General features: G+C 40.3%; 1 protein-coding gene across 4 annotated transcripts in view; it reads right to left on the bottom strand.

Annotated features, from left to right (window-relative positions):
* LOC127622155 (PDZ and LIM domain protein 5-like) overlaps positions 1 to 23935 on the bottom strand; it is an 81568-nt gene that overhangs the window by 34252 nt on the left and 23381 nt on the right. For 3 of the 4 annotated variants that reach the window (XM_052096135.1, XM_052096126.1, XM_052096143.1), the window contains exons 3-5: positions 21289 to 21440; positions 2425 to 2461; positions 1244 to 1629 (exon numbers count right to left, since the gene is read on the bottom strand). In XM_052096135.1, coding sequence (XP_051952095.1) covers positions 1244 to 1629; positions 2425 to 2461; positions 21289 to 21440 — 575 coding nt within the window. The remainder of the gene's footprint in view (positions 1 to 1243; positions 1630 to 2424; positions 2462 to 21288; positions 21441 to 23935) is intronic. The other variant, XM_052096151.1, reaches the window with a different exon arrangement.

The raw sequence follows: 23935 nt of genomic DNA, 5'->3' as shown, positions 1-23935 counted from the left end.
AAAGAATATTCAGATTATTTAATTTAGTTATATAATGAAAGAATATTCAGATTATTTCATTTAGTTATATAATGAAAGAATATTCAGATTATTTCATTTAGTTATATAATGAAAGAATATTCAGATTATTTCATTTAGTTATATAATGAAAGAATATTCAGATTATTTCATTTAGTTATATAATGAAAGAATATTCAGAATATATCATTTAATTATATAATGAAAGAATATTCAGATTATTTCATTTAATTATATAATGAAAGAATATTCAGATTATTTCATTTAATTATATAATTAAAGAATATTCAGATTATTTCATTTAATTATTTATTGTTAGGTTAGGGTATATTCTGAATATTTAATTGAACAAAATATCAAAAAATTCTGAATATTTCATTTAGATTTTTATTTAATGATGTAATCAAATAATATTTTGAATATTTCATTAAGTGAAATTATATTCTGAATATTTAATTTTGTAATATAACAAAATAATATTCTGAGTTGTTTTATTTTGTGATTTAATGAAAGCATATTGTAAATATTTCATTGAGTTATATAACAAAATAATATTCTGAATATTTACTTTAGTGATATAACTAAATAATATTCAGATTTATTTTGTGGTTTCATAAAAAACGATTATATATATTTAATTTAGTTATATAATGAGAGAATATTCAGACTATTTTTATTTAGTGATTTAATGAAAACTTTTATTTTAATGATATAACAAAAGGATATTCTGAATATTTAATTTAGTGATATAACAAAATAATAATCTGAATATTTCATTTAAAGATATAACAAAAGAATATTTTAGTGATATAATGAAAAAATATTCGTAATATTTCATTTAGTGAGATAATAAAAAAAAAAATACTGAATATTTAATTTAGTGATATATAATGATATAGTACAACCTACTGAACAAACAGACTAAACTTATCCCTTACAGTCTCATTTTTAATCACGATAAATTTGATAAATTCCCTCATTAATACACAATCCAGCACATTTGTTGTTTTCCAATTATTTTATCTTTGTTTTGCTTCAATAAAATGTTGTAATGTTTCATGTCAGAGCTGGTTGGAAGTCTTTGAAAAACGTTATTGAAGAATGTTCTGAAACATCTATGGAGAAAATAAATTGGAAATATACTTCTGAAAAACTGGGAGTGGCCACTGTTGAGCTGAAAGTTTGTGTGGTGGGCGGAGCATCAATGTGTTAAACAAACTCTTACCCATTCAGCTGTGAGCTCTCACCCTGGCTTTCCAGCAGGCCCCGCCTCTGGCCCATGGCCACCTCGCAGGCATTCTCATTGGAGTAGAGATTGATGGGTGTGTTATAGACTGAAGGGCGGGGCACCGCAGACAGATGATTGTGTGAGCCAGCTGTCACGTCAGTAGGGGTAGGCAGAGCCAGTGGATTAGGACTGTGAACTGAGGAGCCAGGTGCAAAAGAAGATGCAGAGGAGGGAATGGAGGCTATGTGTGGTGGCCCCACCCCTCTAAACAGACGAGCGCTCTTATTGGAGGATGCAGTGATGTGGGTGGGATTTGTGATATCAGATGAAGATGGAATGAAGGTTTTCGTGGGAACGGGTTTGATAACTTCCACAGAATCATCCTACATATGGAGGGAAGCACATGCTGGACTCAAACACAACACAAAACATCAACAAGACAACATATTTACAGACAAACACATAAAAATGAACGGGTAATACAAAAACATTTTGTTGACAATGCTTGAAACCTAAATGATTGTTAATGGCTGTTCAGATTGGAACACTAGCTATATAGTAGTATATACTACTGCACTGTATATACCGCCAACAGAACATAATATGTAAAGATACACGTTTCAAAGAGTAGTATGCAACATTGTTTTCACATGTTTGACTTCATGTTTCATGTTCAACGCATTTTGTATTATTATTAATATTTTTGTAATATGCATGTTTAATTGTGTATATTTTATATATTGTTTTTTTTTTTTCTATGTAAAAAGTCTTGATAAGCTACATTTAAAGGCACCATATAAAAGTTTATTATTATTATTATTATGCCACAAGATAGATCAAAGTAGCATACTACAGTCTGAAACGTTTATGGTTGTATACTGTAATTTTTCCCAATTTAAAAACTGGTAGGCAGCATACAGAATAAACTGTACAGTAAGCGGCACACCGATATTACATTTCAAACACAGCTTGTATCTTCACATTGGCCTAAGAGCAAAACAAAACGAATATTTGGCGAACCCAGCGGGAGCAGTACTATTACAAACATGCAAAACTAAAACTAGCTAGCATATAGATCCTTGTCTGTCTCAGAGGGGTATAATAACATATACACACACAATTCATTCACAAGCATCTCAGGCTGAGTGTTGTGTGTGTAGTGTGGGCAAATATCATACCTTTGATGCCACATCTGGTTTTGGAAGACTGGTTGCTCTGTTGGAACACAAACAATGAACAAAAACATGAATAACTCTTTGTGAGCACATCTGGAATGGGCACTGGCATTACATACTGTAGGGAACGTCTCACTGTGGGTTTTAATACATCATAAGCCTGTATTCATAAAAATACAGAACAACCATATGGATGTTTGCTGAGAGGTCCTGAAATCGTTTTGCCTCCAGGGGAGAACAGAACTAATCGTTTAAGGTTTGCATCAACCACTAAAAAGCCAAGTCAGTTTTGGTTTTAAACTTGTATATGATGTTGCGTCTTTATTTAAAGTGATAATGAGTGAGAGTGTGTCTATGTGTGTGTGTGTGTGTGTGTGTGTGTGTGTGTAAGGATGGCATAGGTTTATAGTATCTGTTACTGTCTCTAAGAATCGCTGCCTGACATCTGAACTCAAGACGTAACCTTTTAGAACAATCTTGCACATATATCAATCTCTACACATCAGGCATTTATATACTCTCTATTTTCTCTGTGACCTTTGTATCTCTTTCAGAGAGCTGGATGTAAGACTACACATTCTAAATCAAACAAGAACGTCACTACCCTACAAAGCCAAAACACAGTAACTACAGTAACACTGAAACTAAGAGAAATGGCTTCAAAGTTCTTTGACTGTCCATCCAAATGTGGATTTTAAAATAGCCTCATAAAAATGTATACAAGCACACAAACACATGTGTGAGTAGAGTAGAGTACTTGGTAGTGAGGACCAGCGGGTGGGGTTTAACGGGTATAGAGGGAGTGCTGAGCGGTCACACTGCTGCAGTTATGAGGTAATAATCTGCACTCGGTACATTCAATATAGAACTGCAAGAATTGGGAGATGGGTAACTGTTAATCCAGAGACAGAGAAAGAGAGAGATTCTGCGCATCTTTAATGAATGTTACCTCATTAAATTATTCATTTCTTTTTTTTATTCAATTTTTTTTCTTTTACTTTATTTTGTTTAGTTTTACTTTATTTAGATTTACCTTGTTTTGTTTTGTTTCGTTTTACTTTGTTTTGGTTAATTTTATTTTGTTTTGTTTTGTTTGACTTTGTTTTGTTACATTTTACTTTATTTTGTTTTACATTGTTTTGTTTAACTTTATTTTGTTTTAATTAGTTTTGTTTTAAATTTTACTTTGTTTTGTTTCGTTTTGTTTTACTTTATATATTTAACTTTTTTGTTTTTAATTTTACTTTTTGTTTTACTTTGTTTTGTTTTTTTATTTACTTTGTTTCATATTGTTTCATTTAATTTTTTTTCCATTAGTTTTTTTTTCATTTTGTTTTGTTTCATTTCTTCGTTTAAATTTGTTTCAGTTTGGTTTGCTTTGCTCTGTCATTGTATTATAAGTTTGTAAGATTCAAGAGACTTCACTGGCATGGTAAAAATAAGTGTTTACATTGCAAAATCATTAGTAATTATGCATTGATCATTAAGAAAATATGTTGAGTAAAATAATAAAATAAAAGTACAAGTAAGATTTTATTTTATTTGTTAAAGAGTGATATTTGTAAAGACTTGATCTTTTGTCCATTTATCCTCTTGTATCTCAATAACAGAAAATTAGATTTTACCCAGCTGTAATGTAAAAGCCAATACACACACACAGGAAAGATTTGGGATGAATGAGGAGGTGGGATGAGCTCAACTAATGGAGAGTTTGTGTGAGAGTGTTTGTTCTAATGATACAAGCTTCATCTTACACTTTTAGTTCACATACAGTTGAGAAATTGCAGTACACACACACACACACACACACTCACATTAGAGATAAAATGGTGTGGGGGTGTTATGGAGTAATTTAATGCTTTAAGAGCTGTAATGTGAAGAAAAAATACATATCATATAAATCATGTATGAGGCTTGTACATGGGAGGGCAGACTGACCTTCTAATACATACAAACACACACACAGCGCATGACTTGAGTTGAGAAGCCCAAACCAGTCTTGTAATCAAGACCCTGTGACCCAACCCAACACAACCTGTACTGTTACATTTTAAAGGGATAATTCCCCAAATGTTATAATTCTTATTATCTCGAAAAACCTTTCAGACACAGCCACAACAGTGACAGTGTCAGTGATAAAGTGATGGGGAAAGGAGTTCGTAATGCTAGTTGTTTTACAAAACAATCCTAGATTGAACTGGTGACAGAAATCAAGTATTTTTCAGCCTGTGAAAGGCACATTTTAATTACCACAGAAGCATGTTAAGGCTTAACCATCACCAAAACAGAATGAGATATTTTTGTCTGCAAACGCTTTTCATGTGGAGTTCAAAGTGCCTCTTGACGCTGGCGTTGACGCTCTGATGTGAATCATAAATGCAGCTTCACAATTGCTGTAACAAAGCAGAGAGAAACGCAGTCTACCGGCAGATTAATATTGTGGAGGAGGAGAGTTTAAGAGATTTAATGCTCATTGCAATGAAAATGCAACATATGTGGGGAACTAGTTCTTTCAATAATCAAACTCCCACTTAGACTTTGGGAAACGTTTGATGTTACTTGAATTGGAGGTATTTTAGTGCATTTCTATCTTTATACTGTTGAAGGCTTTGTATGGAAGAAATTGTATGGAGAAAGTATTATACTGTTACATATTGTTTTGTTTTCTTTTACCAAGAAGGAAATACATGCATTTTGACAGGAAAATAAGTACATTTAGAAAATTTCAGCACTTTAAAAATCTGTGATTAATCATGATTAATTACAGAAAATTATGCAATTAAAAATTTAATGGACTGACAGCACTGATACTTACACTAGGCACTAAAAGTGTGCACTTTACTGGTGATGGGAAATCCATACCTCTGAATAAGTAGTAAGACAGTATGTCTGCTTTAAGATGTACTACAGTACTATGCCATAAAAGTGTGTCATGTGATTGTGTAAAGGTTTTGTATGTGTCAGCATCTAGCTTCATTCATTATCTTAAAATCTATTATTAGTTCACTGAATGTAATAATAATAATAATAATAATAATAATGACAAATGTAAATTAATTCCTCTGCACTTTTGTACATCTAAAAACATCAAAGGAGAACCGTCACAAATTCCCAAAGGTGGTGGGTAATTTTAACTAAAAAAAGATGTGTGGTTGCCAACTGGGAAAATCCACTGGAAATAGTACACCAAACAGGCACCTTTAGCATTCCTTTTCCAATGCACTGTGATTTGGGTTGCACTAAATCCAGCTCAGCCTGGTTTCTCCTAAGGTTATTTTTTTCTCCACTAACTAACATCTTATGAAGTATTTTGTTTCTTGCCAGTCGCCTTTGCCTTGCTCACTGGGGGCCTAAAAACATTAAGGATGATTGTGCGATGAAACCGCTCAATGGGGACTTTAAGACATTACAGACACTACAGTTTGAGTTTCTGTTGAGCTGTTTTGAAACTATGTGTATTGTGAAAAGTGCTATTCAAATAAAAATGACTTAACTTGACACACAGATTGTCGCAGCTCAAATATGATGGACTGTGTGTGCACGTACAGGGTTGGGAAGTAACAGAATACATGTAATGGGATTAGGTATTTAAAATACAAAATATAAGTAACTGTATTCCACTATAGTTACAATTTAAATAATTGGTAATTAGAATACAGTTACATTGAAAAAGTATTTTGATTACTGAAGAGATTACTTTGCATTTCATTGTCATTTGTTTAATTTAATGTTTAGTCCTTTCAGATGAAAAACATTTATACTTTATAAATTACATTTTACCTTCCCAACCCTGAGCACACATGCGCAAATCGAATAATGTAAAATTTAAGTCGGGTAGCGGACCAACCTACTCTGGAATCTTTCACTCAATCTCTCTTTACTGTACTGTATATTTTCTTGTTGTTTCACTGTGTCCTAACCAGACATGATGCAACGATGCGACACACAATAAAAGGCATCTTATCCATGTTAAACAGAGTTTTTGTCCTAACCAGCCACGACACATGATGAGCGAAAGGGGCTTTCTATTTTTAAAATTGTTTCTAATTCTGCAACGTTGCACAGGGCAGGTCAGTCAACAAATGAAATAAAATAAGAACCATGTGAAAGTGAAAGTGGAGATTTATAGTAAAAAAGGACTTCTGTTTCTCACACATCTAATATCACATCACATCACATCTAACATATAATTCTGAAGGCATGGATTACATGACTGGAGATGTATGGATTACTTGTATGCTACCATTATGTGCTTTTTGGACCTTCAAAGTTCTGGCCACCATTGACATGCATTGTATGGACCTACAGAGCTGAAACATTCTTCTAAAAATCTTCATTTGTGTTTTTGCAGAAGAAAGAAAGTCATACACAACTAGGACGGCATGAGGGTAAGTAAAAGATGAGAGATTTTTCATTTTTGGGTGACCTATCCGTTTAACAAACTAAAAGAAATAAAATGGTGCATTAACTGAATCATCCATTTCAAACATTGAGCCAATTCATGGAGATACTCTGAAAGATCCGTGACCTGAATCAAATGGATGTCAAGATGTTTGTATACCTTAAGGGTTTTTATTTCTTGAACGATTCTGAAAGTCAATTGACGAGAACTGTGAACAGACCAAAATAAGTCTTTTATGGTGCTGGGGTTACCCAAAAGTGAATTGGTTTGGAATCCAGCTGGTTTCATTAAATCAAGCTACACTTCTCCTCCAATCGGTCAACAAAAGACTTCCCAAAAAAAAAAACAAGTAATCAAGCAACCCGTCGCCTATCTGTGAAGACTGGAATGCTGGATGTATTTTGTGCAAAATCGCCCTAAACAGTTCTGGTCTGGTTTGATTTGTGCTCTGATTAAAATTTGGCACTTGTGTGTATTTTTAAGAATTTAGAACCAGTTGTTTGGACGTGGTAATAAGTCAACGCCCCATAACTTGGCAAAAACAAACCATATATGCACAAATAAAAAGATACAGAAAAAACACATACTGAACACACAATCAAGAAAACACAATCGAGACTCGGAAAAACAGCTTTTCATAAAACAAAATAATACAAGATTTGCTGTTAGGATTTAGCTTAATTTACATAAATTCTGTCAAGCTGTTGAGAAAGGGCAAAAAAAACTACAAAAAATTCAATCAAAACTTTTCAGGGGATATAAATGCATCTTTAGCTCATTGACATCCAATGACTTCTGAACAAGCTGCAAAAAAAAAGCCTCTTTATGATTATGATGCAACAACGAGCTCATTAACGTACTACCGCCCACATTTACATTTTAACCCCAATTCGGTATTCAACAACTTGGCCCGCCCTGATTAGTGACCAAAGATGTCTAATATGAAAAAAGCATAAGCATTATACAGTGTTTACACTTTGTAGAGAAATCAGCCAACAAATGGCTTACTTATAGTTACCACTGCAGATTAAGCTTGGATAGAAGAAAGCAATTTAAAGGGGTAATGACATGCTTTTTTATTATTTCGAATTTGTTCCTTAAAGTTCACTTATAATATTAGAAATGCTTTTTGCAGACAAAACAGCCATATATTTGTAAAACATGATAATTTTCCACTCTCATTCAGACCCTCTGTCAGTAACACTCAGCTTCGGTACTGCTTCTCCTTTAAGACTTGACAGTACACGCCCACTGTTATGATTGGCTCTCTGCTCTTGATTGACCTGCTCTCTCTACTTTCCATCTCACTGCTCACCCCTACTGGACAGGGCTACGGAAGTGATTAAAGGTAAAATAGGCATTGATGTGGTGCTGTGGAGGCAGTCAGATGCAAATGTCTACCACAGTGTGACATCACAATGTGGAGGAATAGAGAACGAGTCGTTTTGGCAAACTGGTTTAAAAAATGTCTCTCTTTGCAGTGAAGAGGAAGTTTTGAGTTCTGATTATTTTATAGTACAATGATCTCTTAAATGTCAAAAGATCAAGTAAAATTGTATTCCCCTTCTGTCTCTCAATCGATGTTGAATGTAGTGACACGAGGGGTCTTTCTTGAGAGCCTTGCATACCTCTGAACTCGAGAAAAGGCCAGACAGAATTTGCATGTCCCGCCCTCGGACATACGTTATAAAAGGGAAGGGGGCGTGCATCTGTCAGTCAGATTTTTTCTTCGGAGCCGAGTGGTTGTGCCGCAGCAAGCTGAGTCTCACCTCTATCAGAGCATTGCAATACCTCTAAAAGAGAAGTATTTTCTCCCCTAAAAGAGAGTATTTTTATTCACAAAAGAGCAATATACAGCAGGCATTGAGCATTCTTTTCAGGACACGTCTTTTTAAAGATGTCTTTCTGCCTCTGTGTAGTTCCTGGATGCGGCTGTTTTCTCTCTGCTCCTGACGGTCATAAGCGCAGCCTTGCGTTTCTGGGCTGTGATTACACGGAGGCAGCATTTATGAATAGTTTATTTTTTCATTGCAAGAACATAGCCATGGCAACACTGCGATTGTGGCTTTCTACCTTATGAGGGAAAGCCACTTCAACCACCCCCCACACAGCGCCTTCTTCCTACAGGATTAAGGCCGGAGCAGCCGGTGCAGCCAGCGATGAAGGCCATCAGTCTTCTGTGGTAAAGAGGCAGATGGAAGCGATCTCGCACATCATGCCGCAGCGCTGCCCCAGCATGGTCTGTGCCCCCAGGGTGTCCCCCTGCAGCTTCTCCCAAGCGCCAGGCAGCTCCGCCTCAACCTGGGCCCAGCTCACAGCCCCATTCTCAGCACTCCTCAGACAGAAGACCCAGGGAGTCAGACATTCGCTCTGGAGCCGGTATCAAGACCACTCCTTCCGGGAGGGCTGGGAGGAAAATTATTTTCCATATTTTCAATTGCCGCACCCCCTTCGGGCTCACGGCACCCCGGCACCAAAAAAACGCAGTTACTTCACCTCCGGACCTGCGATTGCCCATCCCCGGCGGGCCGGCGCCGACGAGTCTTCACAGGATCTCCTCCTCAGTCTCTAACCTGCCCCCTGCCGGGTGCGTGGAGCAAGGTAAGTGCTTTGAGTCTTTTCTCAGCACCCAAGCCTCGGTATGTGCTTTTGCCTCCCGACGCGTTATTACCTGCTGCCCCCCGCTGCGAAGCCCCACCCGGTATGTCAAAAACGATCGTCCCCTTAGTGCCCCTCGCACGGAGCTTGGACGTGTGGCTTTCGCTGTCCAACCCGTTGCACTGGTTGACCATGACCATCAGAGTCAGCTAAGAGATTCAATTCACAACTCACCCGCCATCTCCTCCCGACTCAGGTCGCTGCATGCCATTCATCTCCCGGGCAATCTCAACACAACAGCGGATGCGCTGTCGCGAAAGGTCTCGCTCAGCGGAGAGTGGAGGCTACTCCCCCAGGTGTTCCAGCTGATTTGGGGGAGGTTTGGCATGGCAGAGGTAGATCTCTTTTCCTCCGAGGACAATTCCCACTGCCCGCTCTGGTACTCTCTAACAAAGGCCCTTCTTGAGACAGACACGCTGGCACACAGTTGGCCCAGGGGGCTGCGCAATTACACATGTGAGCCTTCTTGCACTGGTGCTGTGCAAGGTCAGGGAGGACGAGGAACATGTCACCTTAGTGGCTCCTTACTGGCCCACTCGGACTTTGGGGACAGCAAATTCCCCTGAGGAAGGACCTTCTTTCCCGGGGACGGGGCACCTTCTGGCATCCTCACCCAGACCTCTGTAACCTCCACGTCTGGCCCTGGACAGGACGCGGAATATATGAGTGACCTACCACCTGAGGTCATAGACACAAGCAAACAAGCCAGAGCTCCCTCTACCAGGCAGCTTTATGGTGTTGGTGTTCTTCCCGGTCTGAAGACCCGCAGTTCGGTCAGTGCTTTCATTCCTGCAAGAGAGGTTGGAGGGGAGGCTGTCCCCGTCCACCTTGAAGGTGTATCGCGGCCCACCACAATGCAGTGGATGGCATGTCCTTGGGTAAGCACGACTTGATTATAAGGTTTCTTAGGTTCCTTATTAGGCTGAATCCTCCCCGGCCAAGCCTGTTCCCCTCCTGGGATCTCTCAGTGGTCCTCTCTGGCCTTCAGAGACCCCCCTTCGATCCGCTTGACTCAGTTGCGATCAAGGCTATTCTTTGAAGACGGCCCTCCTGATAGCGCTAGCTTCCATCAAGAGGTTTGGGGACCTGCAAGAGTTCTCTGTCAGCGACACTTGCCTGGAGTTCGGTCCCCTTCAGGGACCAGGTCATGAACCTGCAAGCGCTGCCCTGGGAGGAGGCAGACCCAGCCTTTTCGTTGCTGTGTTCAGTACGTGCTTTGCATATCTATTTGGACTGCACGCAGAGCTCCAGATGTTCTGAGCAGCTCTTGTCTGCTTTGGTGGACAGTAGAAAGGAAACGCCGTCTCCAAACTGAGGTTAGCTCACTGGGTTGTCGAAGCCATTTCCTTGGCCTTCCAGACCCAGGCCATGCCTGCCCCCTTGCGGGTTCGAGAAGTGTGGCATCCTCATGGGTACTGGCCAATGGCACCTCCCTAGCAGGCATCTGCAGAGCAGCTGCAGATAACACCCAATAACCCCTGAAAGAATAGGAATGGAAAAGATCACCTTCCCTGATGCATTTCATAGCGTTATGATTTAAGCTTTATTCTCTATGACAAGAAACATAGAGAGAGAAAAGGCCGCGGCTGGCCGGCTTGCTCCCATGATAGTCATGTCGCCTGTTCCCCCCTTAGGAGTGCTGGGAACCTAAGCTCTGTATATGACACCTTTTTCTGGGGGTATTGGGGAGGGTTACATGCAGCCAATACAGTTGCTTCTAGCATGCAGTAGCTTCCTTGCACCTGTGTCAGCAGTTCACGTAACACGGTCTAGTGCATGGCGGTTTTAAATGGGACCCCTTGCATCAATACATTCGACACAACATCAAGTGAGTGACAGAAGGGGAACATCATGATTACTGTTGTAACCTCTGTTCCCTGATGGAGGGAAAGAGCTGTTGTGCCCCCCTTGCTAAGACACTAGACCTACCACTGTAAACGGCTGTACCTTATTCTCGGCTCCTCAGTGCAAAAACCTGACTGACAGATGCACATCCGCTTCCCTTTATAGCCGTATGTCTGGTGGCGGGACATGCAAATTTTGTCTGCCAATTTCTCATTGGCCTTTTCTCAAGTTCAGCGGTACGTGGGGCTCTCAAGAAAGACACCCTTGTGTCACTACATTGGACACTATGTCTTGTTCCCTCCATCAGGGAACGGAGGTTACAACAGTTACCATGGCATTCCTCATATCATGACACCTGTAAAAAAAAAATTAATATACAGACTTCAGCTATATGTTCAAGTCTAAGGGTCAGAGAGAGGGTGGAAAATGATAATGAAAAACAAAATGATGAGAATGCAACCTTGACTAACAGTATAAGTGGACTTCAGATTAAAACTAAAATGATATATTTATGATGTCTCAGATGTTTCTCGTAAAATTCCTTTGGAGAAATCAAACCATGCCCCTTTAAAACAAGTACACATGCATGAAAGAATGCACTAGAACAGAAGCACATGCATTGATATGACATCTGATTTAAGCCTCTCTGAGGTCATCTGATGGCAAGTGAGATTACTGTGAGATCTTCGAAACTGACCTTCAACAGGAACACAAACAAGACGAAAACAATAAAATAATTCACTACATGTGCTTTTAATTAGCATGGAGTCACTCTTTCTCTGTGTAATCTGAAGTAATCTATGAGAATCAACACAAAACTCGTAAAAACTCCAAATCTCTCCACCATAACCGCAGGTAAAGCTGAGTTTGGCATCAACATGGCTCTCCAATAAAACTCAAATGGCATCCATTAGCACTAAAAGGCCCATATGCACACAAAAACACACATTGTCTGTTTAGTGTTGGGCACTGCCAGATAAATAACTTTTCTTGTGACCCGTTTCATGCCGTTTTTCTTCTGCACAAATGAACAATGGGTTAAATCACTAGATAGTCACTGCAGACTGCTGTGATTACCAAAACAATAACAACTAATTAAATGCTACCAATAAGTTCCTTTTGACCAAACAAATGTGCTTAAATTATTCAAGCACAAGGGCTTACTGGTTTTCGCTACAACCTCAGTTATGCAATTGATTGTTTGAGTTAATAGAACTTAAAATCTTAATTTTATGGATTTTTAAGCCAAAGAAGATTTATTAATGCATTATATTAATTAATGCAAATAAAGTAAAGATAAAAATTGTATGAATACAAAAATATGTACATTTCTGAGTAGAAGCTATTTATTTTCATATGTTATGCTTGTGGAGCGACTTAATTGTGTAAAGCAGATCAATGGAAAGGAGGAGGCGAGAACCGGCTTGACAATATAAATAATAGTTTAATTAAGAAATAAACCAAAAGACACAAACACACACATAGGACGGACAGCTGCCCGTAAACGTTCTTTCTCTGTTGCACTACCGTCCGCAGTCAGCCTTTATCCCTCTCGGATAAGCCTTATAAGGGGCTGGGTGTGTAAAATCATGACCCGGCCCCGCCCTCCGCCTTGTCACATTTAGATGTTTTCTTTTTCAGTGTGCTGTTTTTCAAAGCAAAAATGCCATAGTTTGTTTTATAGAAATTAATTTATCCCTATATAAATTAGGCATTCACTTTTTAGACGTTAATGTCGTTAATAGCTCAACTATTAATTAGCACTAACTATTAATAACTCAAAATCAAAGCTTCACTGTCAAATTTACATTTTTATGCAAGATTATTTACAATTTCACCTATTTGTCTAATACAATAATATCACTATTTTCATTATTTCTGATCATTAAATGTATCTTATTTCACCACCGGTGCTACCAAATCAGGTACTGGTGCCACCTTAGTTAGAACTTGGTGGCATCGGTGCCACTGTTCTAAAGTGTTAAGCTGCATTCACACTGCCAGCTACTTTGTCGCTGCATGTTGCCAGTGGCTGGCGGTTAGGTCGCTAGTGGTGTGCATGGAGAGTCTAAACGGCACTGTTTCTTTACAATTAATATTATTAATAAAATATTAGGATCACGTGAGCTCTACCATCTTCTCTCGTATTGGCTGTCGCTCCCGAAACTCGCTCGTCATTTGCATAAAGTTAAACATTTCTCAACTTTATTGCATCGCTGGACACGCCCACATCCGGAAGTTGTCAGCTCTCATTGAAAATGAATGAGATGAGATCGTTTTATCGCTGCGTGTTGCTGGCAGTGTGAACGCAGCTTGAGTCTGGAGCCCTGTCCGGATGTGTTATTATTTTAACAGCTAGCTATTATGTTTATGTTTACAAAGTAAGATCTAACTATGACCGAAGTTGACCGGAAAGAAAAAAACTGACCATAGAAAAAGAAATTGCCCCTTGTGGCAGTGCTGAGAATGCAACCAGAACTCACGTACAACTATACATGAAAGTGACCTTGTGTGACTTAAGAAAGTTTGTATTCACATTTTTGTGTTGAGTATGATTGGGCCGCAGAGTTCCCCAACCAAAAAGAGCTGTTTGTTTGTTTCATTCTGCAATCCCTAACTTTAACTCATGCACGTAATGTTGGTTTCAGGTGGTGCTGATGCTGGCTAAGTTCTATTAATACTCAAACCCATGTAAAACTGAGAGAGGGTGGTTAGTTTAGAATCAATAAATATCAAATTAACACTCTGCACACACACTATCCACTCTGGGAGTGTTCTCTACTTTACCATGTGTGCTTAACTGGCATTTAAATATGTGTGAGATGAAGTAATTGACTAATTTTTACTCTCTCCTGTATTTATCACTTTTGACACTGCTCATGTTTCTGTCAGTCCACTCATGTTTCCACTGGACCAATCCATGAGCGTTCTTCTGTCAGCACTGGTTCCAAATGATTATGTGTCAGTGTGTGTGTGTGTGTGTGTGTGTGTGTGTGTGTGTGTCAAGGCATAAGGTCATATGTTCTCTCATGTTTAGCTGTGGTGCTCATGTAGGCAATGGAAGTTCTAATTTGGCTTGCATCCTTTCACAGTCACAAAAATAAGAAACCCTTATTCCTTTGGTTTAACAAACAGAAGTAACTGGCACACACATGAGCTCATAACACTCACAACTACATAACACTCTACACACACACACAAGTCCCTTTTAAAGTGGGACATTTCTCTATTTTGGTGTGTTAAACCGACAGTTCACTCCAAAATGACAATTCTTTCATTTACTCACCCTCATGACATCCCAGATGTTTATGACTTTCTTTGTTCTGGTGAACACAAATGAAGATTTTTGGAAGAAAATTTTAGCTCTGTAGGTCCATAAAATGCAAGTGAGTGGTGGCCAGAACTTTGAAGGTGCAAAAAGCACATAAAAACAGCATAATAGTAATCCAAATGACTCCAGTGATTTAATCCATGTCTTCAGAAGTGATATGACAGGAGTAGTTGGGAAACAGATCAATCTTTACGTTTTAAACCGCCCTTCTAAGCGTTCTTCTCTCCTAAGAATTCTTCTTTTGTTTTTAGCCGATTCACTTTGTTTATCGCCACCTACTGGACAGGGAGGAGAATGTATAGCAGAAATGGCCTTAAATACTGATCTGTTTCTCACCCACCCCTAACATATCATTTCTGAAGGTATGGATTTAGCCACTGGAGTCTCATGGATTATGTTTAAGCTGCCTTTATGTGCTTTTTTGAGCTTCAAAATTTTGGACCCTGTTGACTTGGATTGTATGGGGTGGCATGATGGTGAGTAAAAAACGGTTCTCTCATCTCACGATTCGGTTCAGTTCACGATTCTTTATTTTAAACTAAGCCTGAATGAAGAAAAGTTAAGAGTGAACTTTTGATATTATTATTATTATTATTATTATTATTATTATTATCATTACATTATTGACATATGTGAAACAGTTTGTTTCCTTAAAAATGTAGCTAAAATTACTGTTATTAAAAGTGCTAAATGATCCATCAGAGATGTACTGGGACTAAAACAGCCCAGAATAAGGCAATGGTGACACCAAATGGAAATATTAGCCAATAATTCTGCTTACTAAAAATACAGAATTATGTTAAATATATGCTGCTTACAAACATTTAAAATATTTTAAATTAAAATTGTAAATTTTTTAAAATAGTATTGTCTCTGATTACATTTTAAAATACATATTTAATGGAAGTCCATGCTTATCCAGTTTAACATTAATAATGTACTGATGAAATCAAATCATAGGACTATATTCCCCCAGAGCATTATTATACATAATATTCAGCATTATATCTAGTAGATTAATATGACACTCTCACTAAACCTCTGTAAACTTTCATTTTGTCTCGCGCTGTCAGAGCAGATCAGTCTCACGCTTCAATGGACATTCAATCCCTAACGCTGAATAGGCTCATCTCTCTGTCCCGTTCCTGGTTTCACTTGCAGCCGAGCTCATGGTACACGTGCAACACCCATGGATGCTATTGTGCAATCATATTTTAGAGCTCCTTGTGCCAATGAAGTGATTTCTATTTGTATACACGTGTTACGTAGGTGTGGGATGCAGGGCCGTAGCCAGTGGGGTGAACGGTGGTAACGATTCCGCAACAAATTTGAAACTGTATTAGAAGCCTTTATATTATTTTTGCCACACAATATACATTTGCACATATACAGTGAAATTATATATTTTTATTTGGAATATTCCAGCTAAACTGGGGTCAGAGCGCGGGGTCAGCCATTATACGGTGCCCCTGGAGCAGATAGGGTCAAGGGCCTTGCTCAAGGGCCCAAAAGGAAAATCTTGGCAATGCTGGGACTTGTACCCCTGACCTTCTGGTCAGTCACTCAGAGCCTTAACCACTGAGCCACCACTGATTATTCCCAGATGTCAAGTGTATTGGATAGAACAAACGCTAATAGAGGGTCCCATCTCCACGTTCATTGTCTCAATTTTGAACCTCAATTCATTGTGCAATGATAAACCGTTACACCCCTCGTAAATGATGAGAGAATTTTCATTTTGGGGTGAGATATTCCTTTAATTTAGGCTACAGCCTTTAGCATCAGTCGCTAGTGCACCTCTTGAGTTCAGGGTAGGGTTGCACCAGCTATGCCTAAGTTCACACTCAAGTTAGGATGTAAAGTTCACACTAAGGGCTTAGCAGTTAGTACGTAACTAAGTCAGTGCTTAATTCGGTTGCACCACCTGTTCTTAAAGCAAGAATTAGTATACCCCAAAATAAATGAGGGGTGATAAAAAATTACTAATACATCAGGCTGGAAAAATAGACATTTATTTGTTTTAATATCCTTTATATATATATATAATTTGAATGTGTTGAAACATGACACCGGACGACGCATCCTGAAAACTGCACCGATAGATCGGTTTCATGCTGAAGAGAGGCTTAAAAGAACGTTTTGTTTCTCTCTCGTAAATGTAAATGAGTGTAAATGTCAACATCATAATGTATGTCGAAATTATTGATGCCTGTCACGCAAAACAGGAAATAAAATATTAGTCTGCTTTTTAATTCCATCTGTTACTCCTGGTCAGAGGCTTCCGTAAATATTTAGTTCATATGTAGGGTTATGTCCTACCTAAGTTTAATGGTGCAACGCTCAAATATTTAGTAGTGCGTAAATTGTGACTAAGTGGCCATTTACGCCACAACTAGGCTAAGTTTTAACTTACGCACAGCTGGTGCTACCGGCCCCAGGAGAGAGAGGTTTATACACATTGCACATATCTATCAGCTGGCCACCGATACACTTGAGTGTCATGTGGTTAGACTCTTGCTTTTTAAATGTTGTAAGATGTATTTAAAATTCCCAGGACAATGTGTGCAGTTAATGGTTATCCTAATAATAAAGCAACATTTGTGTTTGATCTAAAACAGCAATGTTATGATCAGAAACCACTCGCAAAGCAAAGAGCTCCAATCCCAGTTGCTGCTTCTTCCATCGGCTGCCTACAGAAAGATTGACTTCGAAATATCTGTTTAAAAAAGCTTGGAATAATTTGTTTGTGTGCTCTTTTCACTTTATTGGCAAGAGGTCAACAGAGGGGATTACTTATATTATCCACCTTTAAGGTCCGGCTTCGATAGATGTCCAGAAACGGAGCGCAATGAATTACATAAACGATAGCATTATAATGCTAACATGTTAGCGTGGCGGGTGCTCTAACAAGGAGGCTAAAGGCTACAGCCTCTAGCGTCAGTCGCTAGTGCACCTCTTGAGGTCAGGAGAGTGATGTTTACACACTGCACAGTTACCTACCAGATGGCTCCCGTTACACTCACCCCCCTAAACCTCACTCCCATCCGGGTCACAGCTCCTAACCAGTCCTGTTCAACCCGCTCCGAACGGGACTCGAACCGACGTCTCCGGCGTGGGAGATGGTTGCTCTAACAAGGAGGCTAAAGGCTACAGCCTCTAGCCTCAGTCGCTAGTGCACCTCTTGAGGTCAGGAGAGTGATGTTTACACACTGCACAGCTATCTACCAGCTGGCTCCCGTTACACTCACCCCCCTAAACCTCACTCCCATCCGGGTCACAGCTCCTAACCAGTCCTGTTCACCCCGCTCCGAACGGGACTCGAACCGACGTCTCCGGCGTGGGAGATGGTTGCTCTAACAAGGAGGCTAAAGGCTACAGCCTCTAGCCTCAGTCGCTAGTGCACCTCTTGAGGTCAGGAGAGTGATGTTTACACACTGCACAGCTATCTACCAGCTGGCTCCCGTTACACTCATCCCCATAAACTTCACTCCCATCCGGGTCACGGCACCATTGTGACAGTCCTGTTCTACCCGCTCTGTACGGGACTCGAACTGGCGTCTCCGGCATGGGAGGTGAGTGCGCTAACAAAGAGGCTAAAGGCTACAGCCTCTAGCGTCAGTCGCTAGTGAACATCTTGAGGTCAGGAGAGTGAAGATTACACACTGCACATCTATCTACCAGCTGGCTCCCGTTACACTCACCCCCTAAACCTCACTCCCATCCGGGTCACAGCTCCTAACCAGTCCTGCTCACCCCGCTCCGAACGGGACTCGAACCGACGTCTCCGGCGTGGGAGATGGTTGCTCTAACAAGGAGGCTAAAGGCTACAGCCTCTAGTCTCAGTCGCTAATGCACCTCTTGAGGTCAGGAGAGTGAGGTTTACACACTGCACAGCTATCTACCAACTGGCACCCGTTACACATATTACGCAGTCTGTGTAGGACACCAACTCCCTAGGGGGTGCACCAGAGACTCCACCGGCTGCCCTTAATCGCATGTTATACGTTATTCAAGGACCCTGTAACATTCGCGTAGCACAGTTGATCGCCTCACGCTCGCACATTCTCATCACGCCTTCGCACCATGCACCACGTTACCAGGTTAATTCCATGGTACTGAATGATTGATCATGTTCATATTTCATGATACGGTCATGGTACTCCAAGGTACTTTAAAAATACTGTGGTTTTACTCTGACACATGTCAAAAACATGGGGTTATCACAGACCATGTCTGATAATAAATAAGTGTCTTATTTAAACAAGGTCTGTGTACGTCACTGCTGTTGGTCCTACATATGCTGCCAATACAGCACCGACCTGAAGGTGTCCTGTGGTATCTGGCACCAAGACATTACCATCAGATCCTTCAAGTCCAAAAAGTTGCGAGGTGGAGCCGTCTTGGATCGGACTAGTTGGTCCAGCACATCCCACAGATGCTCAACTGGATTGAGATCTAGGGAATTTGGAGGAAAGGACAACACCTTGAACTCTTTATAATGTTCCTTAAACCATTCCCAAACAATGTGTGCATTGAGATGATCCCTTACTTAATGCATTATCAACAAACATGAACCATTAATGAACAACAGTATACACAGATGAGCCAAAACATTTTGACCACTCACAGGTGAAGCAAATAATGTTGATCATCTCATAACAAGGTCACACGTCAAGTTCTGGGTAGACTAGATGGTAAGCAAACAATCAGTTCTCATAGTCAACGTGTTGAATGCAGGAGAAATGGGCAGGAGTAAAGACCTGAGCAACTTTGACAAGTGCCAAATTGTTATGGTCAGACAGCTGGCTCAGAGCATCTCTGTAACGGCAAGGCTTGTGGGTTGCTCCCGTTCATCAGTGGTGAGTACCTACCAACATGTGGATGGCTATGTATGTGTGCGCTGTTTAACTGGGGAAGTGATGGCACAAGAATGCACTGTGGGAGGACAACAAGCCGGTGAAGGGAATGTGATGCTTTGGGCAATGTTCTGCTGGGAAACCCATGGTCCGGCCATTCATGTGAACGTCAATTTGACACATACCACTTACCTAAACATTGTTGCAGACCAGATACGCCCCTTCATGGAAATGGTATTCCCTGATGACAGTGGCATCTTTCAGTAGGATAATGCACCCTGCCGCAATGCACACATTGTTCAGGAATAGTTTAAGGAACATGATGAATAGTTCAAAGTGTTGCCTAAATTCCCTAGATCTCAATCCGATTGAGCATCTGTTGGATGTGCTGGACCAACAATCCTGATCCATGGCAGCTCCACCTCGCAAGTTACAGGACTTGAAGGATCTGCTTCTAATGTAAAAAATTATATTTTAATGAAATATCCCTCTCTGAGGATTGATTAGCCTGATTAGGTGCCAGTTGTGTAGCATCACGACCCGGCCCACCCTCTGCCCTGTAACATTTCTCTCTCGTTCTCTCAGGCCGGGGAGCCCACAGCATGACGTACACCCCCTCCTTTCCCTAGGGAGGGTCGTGGGGGACCTACACGCCGTAACGGCGATCGTGCCAAATTAACAAAGACATTTTAAAAAAGAGAGGGAAAGGCCAACAAGGAGCAGCAGTGGGAGAGAAAGTGAGGAGAGAGAGAGAGAGAGAGGCCACTCCTCCACCCTCCGACAGACGACAGCCATGCCTCCCCGGATGGATCGGAGGCAGTCTTCCAGTCCCTGGCAGATGGAACGCCCCTCCGCGTTCTGTATTGGGAAACAGAAGGGGTCTCCCCACCCCTGGCAGCGGTTCTCCCGCTCCAGGCAGTTGGCCATGAGCCCCTCCCCGCTCGCGGTTGGTGGTCTCATAACCCGCCGCGTTTCAGCGGCTGGTAGGGGCCTCTTCTGCCTCTGGCAGCAGCCCTGACTGCTCCAGGCGGTCGGTTAGGATTAGGAGCCCCTTCTCCCTTCATGGTCGGTGGCCGTTCGTCCGCACTCAGGTGGCCGGGCTCCTCTGTCCTCCAGCGGATGGCCACGGCTGCTCCGTTGGGGTGGATGTTAGTGGCGAGGACTTTACTACGGTGCATTCCTCCTCCTTCCCGGATTTCGGCACCAGTGTAAAGCAATTAAGGGAAAGGAGGAGGAAAGAACAGGCTTGCCAATATATATAATATTTTAATGAAGAACTTAAACGAAAACAATGGTGTCATGACAGCTGCCCGGAAATCTGTCTCTGTCACACTGCAGTCTCCAGTCAGCCTTTATCCCTTTCAGAGGCTTGATTAGCCTGATTAGGGGCCGGGTGTGTAGCGTCACGACCCGGCCCCGCCCACCACCACATTAACACTTTATTTTCTCTCACTTTTACGCTTCAACTTTTTTCTCTTTCTAACCTTTCTGCTGTTATAAACATGTCCCAGTGTGGATAGATGCCATATGTTGCTTTCATGGGGCAGATGTGCCCTGTTAGTGTAAAAGCAGCTCTATAGTTGACACACTGTTCTGCTCAACTTTTACTCTCTTGTATGTACCAAGGTGTGTTTGTGTATGAGAGGGATCGTGAGTGTTTACACAAAAGGATTGAGTTCATCTCTTAAGCATGTGAAAGAGCTTGTGTAATTTGATAGCAGTGGGTCACTGAGATGGCCCATTACTAAAGCAGTGTATACTGTAGATGTTCTTACTTCTGTAAGGTGAGATTAAGGTTCCCTACGCAGGATTTGATCTTGTTCTGAGCCTCCAGATGGTTCATACCATCAGTGTTGATGCCACCGATGGACAGAACAAGATCTCCAACAGCGATGCCCGCTTTAGCAGCCTTCCCTCCATCAATCAGCTGAAAAACAATAAAAACACGTGTAAAAATCACATACCGATACAAACAGAATCCACAAGTACAAGATCCAAATATTTCTCTCTTTCTTTTGTTTTGTCGAAATTGTAAGTCAGTCAGTACCTCGTTAATAGGACACAGTAAGACATGATTTCAACTTAGTAGCTTAGTTGTCATTTATGAAATATATGAAGAGGAGAATCCATCAACATATATATTAATGCAGATAATATAACATCTGCCTTGCAGTGCATTTATCATAAGAGTCATTATTAAAGGTGAAGTGTACCAGGAACTGCATAAATTATTACTACTTTTAAATCAAGTTTTAAATAGTTACTTATTAAATTAAATCAGTTCAACATTTTATTTATGTAAAAGATATGCCACTTTGCCCAGGTCACTTTATATGTGCATGTGTGTCTATAATGTACAGTATAGTAATACATGATATATACAGTATATAAACACACATAAATACTGTATAAACACTGCATTTCATATAATTTTGTTTTATTTGGAATTGAAATTTTTAGGTTAAGTCGACACAAGCACGGAGTGGTGGTGGCGTAGTGGTCTAATGCACATAACTGGTAATCAGAAGGTTGCTGGTTAGATCCCCACAGCCGCCACCATTGTATCCTTGAGCAAGGCACTTAGCTCCAGGATGCTCCGGGGGGATTGTCCCTGTAATAAGTGCACTGTAAGTCGCTTTGGATAAAAGTTGCTTGTGCTTTTCTACTAAAGTCTTTGTAAAATCTTCAAGAGGCAATAAAATGCCATACTTCACATTTAAATTCTATTATTATCTGATTGACAACTTTTCAATTATACAATGAATGTCACAAATTGATTGACAAAATAGCACCTTAAAAAGTCAGAGTAATGAGATACTAAGTTAAAATAGCAATATTGTCAAGGCTAAAACTTCTGTAAATAGTGAAATACAAATCAAATACTGTAAAAGTCACCAGAAGAAGACATACGTAGGCTACACTTTTGAACTTGGGTAAAATTTCACTGTGAAAGCTTTGGGAAACAAAAAGAGGTTATCCAACAAGACAGCATGACAGAGATCAAAGGGAATGAGAATTTATTACAGCCCTACTACGTTTTCTACAATAGACAACTTAAAGCTGCAACAGGATAAATGTTCAAGTTTACTGGAAAATGCCATTCCTACAAACATTTACGTACATTTGTGTATTTGGCAGACACTGTTCTCCGAAGTGATGTGAAGTGCATTTAATGTATGTGTTCCTTGGGAATTCGACCTGTGAACTTAGCATTGCACTACAGAAACAATCCGAAATTGAAGGCAGGAGTGGCTGGGCTAATTCAAACAGAATTAAAGATAACTCTGAAATCCCAGCCTGACAGTAGATCGGGGCTGCAAAACACGAGATCTCCTGCTGAACTGCTCTGGAGTTTATACTGCAATTCACTTTCAAACATGAACCACTCAAGTGCTCTTCAATTATCTCATGACCACCTCTTTAATACAATTATCTTACATAAACAGAAACATACGCTGTCAGAGCATGGATGGAAGACACATGCTTTCATGTGCGCTTAACTGTCTGTTATATGAGGCACTGTAAATAAATTTGAGACTATAGCATTCGTTATTGTTTTATTAACTCACCACAATCCTGTACAGATGTGTTATGAATCTTACAAATACATCTTCAAGACTCCAAAACAAACTCTTCTTTGATATACAGCATATTATGAAATGTAAAAACTTTTATTAAACATGTAAATGCCACTATAACTATGACCCCATTTCCACCTGGGATAAAGTTGCATTACGGGTGATCCGTTCACATGTGGTCAGTGCTAAATACAGGTCTAAACGGTGTTTAAAAGGTTTTGTAATTGTAATTGGATCACAAAAAATGCATACAAATGTGGTCAAAAACGCATGTGACCAGATCGCATTTGAGGTGTAAAAACTAATCTGTCCTGTGTCCGTCCCAGCAGCAGCGAACCACCATCCCTCACCTGTCAATCAAATGCTGTGCTAAAACAAGAGTATAAACTGACGTTTATAAGCGGCTTTAAATGGAAATAAAAGAAACTAAAGAACAATTTGAAGTTAAAAATAAAAGTTAAATTAAACATTTCTAAACTAGCATGACCCTGTGCTGCACAACTTCAAACCGAACAGAAGACAGAAAATGATTTTAAAAAGCAAGAACCTGGTCAAAAACACACTTAATTATGGAGTGACTAGGTGTAAATAGTACTGTGACGAGGAGGAGGGCGTGGCCGGGCCGTCAAGACTCACAGGTTCACAGGACGGGCAAGGAGGTGGCGGGAACCGGCAGAACAGTCAAAATAATTTTCATTACATAACTGATCTTAAACAAACATAAACGCATAGCACACACACAGCGGACGCGTGTGTCTCTCTCTCTCCCGTACTGGCACCTCCGGCTCATCTTTATCCTCCTCCCAGACAATTCTGCGCCGGGCGTGCGTCCTCAAGGCCTGGC

Source organism: Xyrauchen texanus, chromosome 3 (assembly GCF_025860055.1).
Source record: "Xyrauchen texanus isolate HMW12.3.18 chromosome 3, RBS_HiC_50CHRs, whole genome shotgun sequence".
NCBI lineage: Eukaryota > Metazoa > Chordata > Actinopteri > Cypriniformes > Catostomidae > Xyrauchen > Xyrauchen texanus.
This window is presented reverse-complemented; position numbering and strand designations above follow the sequence as displayed.